The sequence below is a fragment of the Mastomys coucha genome, unplaced genomic scaffold, assembly GCF_008632895.1.
Source record: "Mastomys coucha isolate ucsf_1 unplaced genomic scaffold, UCSF_Mcou_1 pScaffold15, whole genome shotgun sequence".
NCBI lineage: Eukaryota > Metazoa > Chordata > Mammalia > Rodentia > Muridae > Mastomys > Mastomys coucha.
The window spans coordinates 112009770-112017269 of NW_022196897.1; the positions used below are offsets into that span (position 1 = coordinate 112009770).

The 7500-nt window shown below is 40.1% G+C and overlaps 1 protein-coding gene across 4 annotated transcripts in view; it reads right to left on the minus strand.

The window, feature by feature from the left end:
• Atp8b4 (ATPase phospholipid transporting 8B4 (putative)) overlaps positions 1–7500 on the minus strand; it is a 167096-nt gene that overhangs the window by 126143 nt on the left and 33453 nt on the right. For all 4 annotated transcript variants that reach the window (XM_031371777.1, XM_031371776.1, XM_031371778.1 and 1 more), the window contains exons 4-5: positions 6356–6469; positions 1033–1131 (exon numbers count right to left, since the gene is read on the minus strand). In XM_031371777.1, coding sequence (XP_031227637.1) covers positions 1033–1131; positions 6356–6469 — 213 coding nt within the window. The remainder of the gene's footprint in view (positions 1–1032; positions 1132–6355; positions 6470–7500) is intronic.

Here is a 7500-nt window from a genome sequence, read left to right on the forward strand (position 1 = left end):
TTTAAGAGAAACTGTCTTTAGTCACACTTCGTCAATCCTAACAGCAACATTGGGCATATTTTGAGTTCATCTGCAGGTCCTACCCATCACAGGTACATTCTGCACTTGCTATAGTGGATCAGTCTGCTCCATGGTTTAAAAGCTGAGAAACTGCTTTTAACAACATACATTTTATTCTTCAGAAATCCTAATTGTTAACAGTGATATTTTGAAACACCACTCACTTAAAACAGAAATCGGAATGAAATGCTGAATCACACTTGGCAAGAGTTTATGTTTTATAACCAAGTGGTCAGACTTCATATTGCTTCATATTGTTTCATATGCTACAGCAAAGAAAGCATCTTATATCTCTAGGGAAAATCCAAATATTAGGAGCTTTCCTTTAGGCTCTGAAACCAGAAGCCATTCAGATAAGAGTTTCTATATGAACTGTCCAATAACAAGAGTCCAAATTAAAGGCACATGTATCATAAAGACGATAAGCTTATTCAGGGACAAAGGTATCTCAGAATGCTAGTGAACACCATCAGATGAACAGGTATGATTTTGGAGGCATTAAGCTTTAGTTTATAGACATAATCATGAGAATAAGTGATTTCCCTTTTGTATCTCAAAATATTGTATATACATAGATACATACATGCATACATGCATACATACACACACAAAAACACACATACACACACAACATAGTTATGTCAGGCTCTCTCTTTTTCACCTTGATGCCATAGCATTAATGTGTACCTTGAAACTCGTTAAGCACTTCATTAGGACACAGCCACATACCACATTAAGCGAGTACATTATACACATATGTGTGGCCAATTTTAGATGACTCATATTAAATTGTGGATTAATTTAAAATTATAAATACAACAACTGTGAAGGAACATCACAAAGAAATTACAAGCCTCCCTCTCCATCTCACACTTGACTACTCTTTAGGCCCACTGGCTAGGTCTCTGTTTCTGAAAAAGCAGAATATGATAAAACTGGAAACACCAAGCATTCTCAGGCATGAATACTCACATAGTCGTCAGTGGCATCCTTGACAGCTGTCATGAAGATCACCAGGACCAGTGGCACAATGGTGGTGAACCATGTCAGGGAAGAGATTTCTGGAATGAGCTGAAGCAACATTTTCAGTCGTTTAAGACTTTTTAAATTAGAAACACATTATCTTCCAAACTTTGTCAATTAATTATATAAGACTTGCAGAAATAAAGAAGATTATGTTCAACTATTTGTACAAAAGTAAACTAGCTAAGAGGATTCAATTGTATGCATTCAGTTGCAAAACATACCTTTATGCCAGCTTTCAGACTGAGTAAAATTAAATAAAAACTTAAAAGAGGGCTCCTTGAGCTCTTTCTCCAACACACATCTTGTTGTTACCTTGTCACCAGTCCCTGACTGTTACATTGTCATTGCTCCCTCAGCTTCTCATCTCAGTCTTTACAAAGTCACCAACCCCTCCTCACAACACTTGCCAGAGAGCCTTTAATCATCTACCTTAGAAAGGGAGCTAGCCAGGTATTTGCATCTTAAATTATTGGGTGCTCTGAAATTTTGAGTTAGTTTCTATGCTAGAATCATTTGAACAAACTCATGGGCTATACGTTCACATTCATAATGCTTTCCCCACTGTGCACAGAATACATTGGGAATGAGTCAGAGCAACCAGCAGAGCTGATATCACTATCCCAGTTTTACAGCTGAAGCATCTAATGCATTGAAAGTCCTAGCAAGCACAAACACTGCTAAAATATGTACCTGGGTCTCTTTGACTCCCACACTATCCCTGTGTGCCTCTACCTCTAGTGTACAACCTAAGGCAGACATAATAACAAGCACGTGGTCCTATAAGACAAATGTGCTTTGTTTTGTATTTTAATCAAATCGGATTCACTGGGAATCTGCTTCAGGACTGTCAAGCAGAGAGCAGTCCAGTAGAGACTGTCATTGAGAGTGGAGGGGGGGGAGATCAAGCCTGACAAATAATTCAAACCTAAATCAATTTTATATAATAGATTCTGTGCAGTTTCTTAAGTCTCAAAGAAAAAAAAAACCTGAGTGTTAATTAATAGGCATAAGTTTCAGCATCCTGCAACACACTTGGTGACTCCAAGTCAAACAAGTGACCGGAAGATATGTGGTTAAGGCTTGGCTAAACAATGCCTAAGGATGTAAAAAGCTAATTACCCTGACTTGACCATCACATACTGTGTGCATAATCTGAATTCTTGTACTATACATCATAAATATGTATATTATTACATGTCAATTCAAATAAAAATAACTTAAGGAGACACAATAAGAAAGCAAAGCAAAAGGTTCCTAGAGACACAACAGAGACACTGGGTGAGTTGCAGAAGACTCCACTACTGCTCCCCTATTGCTGATCCATTGCTTTACACATCATCTCCCCTTCACAGCTCCCAGACATTCATCAATGAATGATATTAAACAGAGCCATCTCAACTGTCCCTTCCAAATATGAAAATGTATGAACAAAAGCCTGAGACTGTAAGTAAGAATGCCATTAGAAAATACATTCCAAATTCTGGCATGCTGTGAAAGGCCTCATCAAGAAGCCAAAGCAATTTTATGACACTGGGAGGAGAGACCATGGGCTACATTTCCTTTCATGAATAGCAATTTGTTCATTTATTAAGTGCTTTTGGTTGGCTGGTTTCATCCAGTATGGTCTGGTCTGGTCTGATCTGTCTGGTCTGGTTTGATCTGGTTTGGGTTTTTTGCACAAGAAATATCCAGTTACTCTTAACTATATCTTTTTTTTCTTAGGGAGATTCCAAACCCTCTAATTTCAGTTCTTTTAGGTTTATTGCACTGACTTTATCCTGGCCAGTGTCTTGATACATACTCAAGACAATAACTTGTATGAAATCCTTGAGCAACAGTGACTGACTTAGGGGAAAGATGCAATCAGAGCTAATAGCAACAGAAAAGTGATATATTCTATCTCTCTCCTCTCCCCCCCCCCCACCTTCTTTCTTCATAGGAGTTGGAGGACTTGTGAAGCTCTCTGGAATGTCAGACAGGTAGGACCTGACAATGTGGAAGAAAACAGAGAAGGAAAAGCCATATCCTAAAAACCACAGGGTATTGGTACAGCGACAGACAGGTTGATTAGTGGAATAGAATTGAAGACCCAGAAATACAACCACACACTTACAGACACTTGATCTTTGACAAAGAAGCCAAAAATATGCAATGGAAAAAGAAAGCATCTTCAATAAATGGTGCTCGTCTAACTGGCTGTCTGTGTGTAGAAAAATGAAAATATATCCATATTTGTCACCTTGCACAAAGCTCAAGTCCACTTGGGTCAAGGACCTCAACATAAAACCAGATACACTCCATCTAATAGAAGAGAAAGAGGGAAGGAGCCTTGGACTCATTGACACAGGGGAAATTTCCTAAACAGAACTCCAATGGCTCATGCTCTAAGATCAAAAATTGATAAATGGGACCTCATAAAACTGGAAAGCTTCTGTAAGAAAAAGGACATAGTCAGTAAGACAAATCGGCAACCTACAGAGTGGGAAAAAATCTTCACTAACCCCACATACGATAGAGGGCTAATATCCAAAATATATAAAGAACTCAAGAAGCTAACCACCAAAAAAAACACTAAAGGACCCAATCAGAAAAATGGGGTATAGAACTAAACCAAGAATTCACAACAGAGGAATCTCGAATGGCTGAGAAGCACCTAAAGAAATGTTCAAAGTCCTTAGTAGTGATCAAAGAAATGCAAATCAAAAACTACCCTGAGATTCCACTTTACACCAATCAGAATGGCTAAGATCAAAACCTCAGGTGACAACACATGTTGACAAGGATGTGGAGAAAAAGGAACACTCCTCCATTGCTGGTGGGATTGCAAACTGGTACAACCACTCTGGAAATCAATCTGGAAGTTCCTTAGAAAATTGGAAATAGATCTACCTGAAGACCCAGCAAAACCACTCATGGGAATATACCCAAAAGATGCACCACCATGCCACAGGGGCACGTGTTCACTATGTTCATAGCAGCCTTTTTGTGATAGCCAGAAGCTGGAAACAACACAGATGTCCCACTCCAGAAGAATGGATACAGAAAATGTGGTTCATTTACACAATGGAATACTACTCAGCTATTAAGAAGGAGGACATCCTGAGTTTTGCAGGCAAATGGATGGAACTAGAAAATATCATCCCATGTGAGGTAATTCAGATCCAAAAGGACATGCGTGGTATGGCACTAATAAGTGGATATTAGCCAAAAAAAAAATATAGAATACTCAAGATACAGTCCACAGAACTCAAAAAGGTCAACAAGCTGAAGGGCCTAAGTGAGGATGCCTCAGTCCCACTTGGGAGGGAGAAGAAAGCAACCACAAGAGGGGAGGGAGGGGGGGACCTGGTAGGGAAAGGGAAAGGGGAGGGGGGCAGGGAGAAAAAGGGGAACATGATCAGGTATTGGTAGGGGAAAAGGATTGAAGCCCTGAGGGCCAGCAGAAAGAATGGAAACAGGCAACCTCAGGAGGTAGGATTTTGGGGGGACCCTACAGAATGCACCAGAGACCTGGGAGGTGAAAGACTCTCAGGACTCAAAGGGAGGTTCCTTAGATGAAATGCCCTGCAGTAGGGAAAGGGAACTTATAGAGCCCATCTCCAGCAGAAAGACATGGCATCGCGTGAGAGATGGGGTTGCCATCCTACAGTCAAAACTCTGATCCAAAATTGCTCCTGTCTGGAATAACTGCAGAGATGCAAATGGAAAGGATCCTGAGGAAAAGAAGGTCTAGCAACAGGCCCAAAGTGGGGTCCAGTTCAAGGGGAGGCCCTAAGGCCTCACACCATTACTGAGGTTATGGAGAGCTCACAAAAAGGGACCTGTCTTGACTACCCTCCAAAAGACCCAACAAGCAGCCAAAAGAGTCAGATACAAATATTTGCACCCAACCAATGGACAGAAGCTCCTGACCCCTGTTGTTGAATTAGGGAAAAGCTGGAAGAAGCTGAGGAGGAGGGCAACCCTGTAGGAGGACCAGCAGTCTCAATCAACCTGGACCCCAAGATCTCTCAGACACTGGACCACCAACCAGGCAGCACACACTAGCTGATATGAGGCCCCCAACACATATACAGCAGAGGACTGCCAGGTCTGGGTTCAGTTAGAGAAGATACAACCCTCAAGAGACTGGAAGCCCCAGAGAGTTTAAAGGTCTAGTGGTATGGGGGGTAGGGGATGGGGACATCCTCACAGAGACAGGGGGCAGGAAGGAGGTATGGAATGTGGAACAGTTGAAGGGTGGACTGGGAGGGGAATAAAATCTGGAGTGTAAAAATAAACAAATAAAAGAAGGAATATACAAAAGGAAGAAAGGAAGGAAGGAAAGAAGGAAGGAAGGAAGGAACAAAAGAACAAAAAAAAAGCCATGTCCTACTGCAGTGGTTACTGTCTGCAAATTCAGTCACACCTTGAAATCTATTCATCTTCTTCTGAAGCTAATATAGATCTCTGGTACTTACAATCAAAATATTAACATATTACAGTACTCAACCTAAGATCATACATCTAACTTCATCTAGATCTCACATGGTAGAGACATCTTCATAGCTCTTACACACAGCACACAACCTAACTTGGATCTACCAATATGATCTAATTACATCATACAAAACAAACACGAAATAAGTCATTGGCTGATATGAACTATTGAGGTGGCTTTGAATCTTTCTTGAGATATGCCCTTTTCTTCCCAAAACACTGGTGAAAATTGAAATTTCATTTAAGCCCAATTTTAGTTAAATAGGGGAAGGGTATTGACTGCTAATAAACCCCTCAAATTATAAAAAAGTTACACTACAGTGAAATGATATATCAGACATCATTTCTTTTATAAATGTACACAATGCATTACTGTTCTTAGATTAAAGAGAAATTTGACAAAGTCAGTTCCACAACTTTATAGTCTTAGGAATGAGGCCCCACCCTGTCAGTGTAGGAGAATGATAGGGGAAGGAGGACGGCCATGAGTAGCAATTTTCAGACTTCTATATGTTCAAACAAAATTGAGGCTCTCATACAGTTCCAATGAAATATATACATATTAAAATGACCTAAGGTGTCTAAGTCAACAAGTGCACTGTTTTTGTTTTACCTATTCTCAGCCCTGTTTTGTTTTTAAGACAAAAAAAGTAGTAATAACACTAAAAAAATCTAATAAGAATAGTCTTATATAATCATGAACAATTTAACTAAGTAAATTAACATGTGTTTTAGAATTATATAATACTTTCAACAAATAGATAATGAAGAAATATGGCTGAAAGATTACCTGTAGTATCAGGAGGAAAAGGAAATAGGCATTTGCCACTCTTTGGAACTGCTCAAATAAATTAATTGGTAAGAATGTGAGAATGTTGTACTTGGACGTATGGATACGATTGTCCTGAAAAAAAAAAAAAGCATCATGTTAGCTTGCATGGAGGCGTTGCCCATTACAACTCTTACACAGACAAAGCTGAGCACGGCTTATGCCAGAACAAGATAGCACAGTTAGTTGTCTAGAAAGCCAAAGGCTCCATAGTCTAACACCTTTCCATTTCCCAAAACAACATTGTCCTGATTCTAGGCAAAAGGACTGAGTCTCACATCACCCACAGAGTCACAGCTTCTCACACACAGGCTGGCTTCTGAGATGTTTCTCCTCTTGTGCAGTCTTTAGTAGACATTGCAGAAGTACCCACTGTGTTGCTTGAGGATCACTGAGCTCATGCTGGAGTGCACAGATTTGCATTTGGATGATGATCAATCTGGTCTATTCCCAAAGGATGGTCCATTTGGGAAGCTGACAAGGGATTTCTGTGTCTAGAGACCTTCTGGGATGGGAAACCCACTGCTTACAAGGTAGCCTGTCCTTGTTTTGGAAGGAAATTACTGGAAACAATCTTTATTACAAAAAAAGTAATTTTGCCTCACTGTAATCTCTTGCTCTGTGCCAAGGCTTGTCCCTCAGGTCTCTTAGACCAAGTCTGAGGCCTTTCCTGGTGATGTATTCCAATATTTGAAGACTGTTCACAGAGTGCACTACACCTTCTGTCTCTGACCTGCAAGCCCAAACCTCACAGCTTCTCCATGACTTTTTATAGCAATTCCTTCCTGGCCACCCTCTTCAGAATCCATCCCAGCTTCTCTACATCCATGTTAAGACATAGTGCCTGTATGCAAATACTAAACACAGGCATGGCTCAAGAACAGGACTTCACTGCCACATGTTCTGAACTCTTCTATTAACTCACTCTAGCATTTCATTAGCATTTTGGAAACTGCACCTCACTGTGTTTCCATGTTGAGTTTTAATCACCCGAAATGACCGTTAGGTCATTTGTGTAGAAGCTACCACTGTATGGTTTTCTTCCCTATGCATTTACTTTTAATACTATTATGAAAAATCTTTCATGTGTCTTTAAACTATCATGT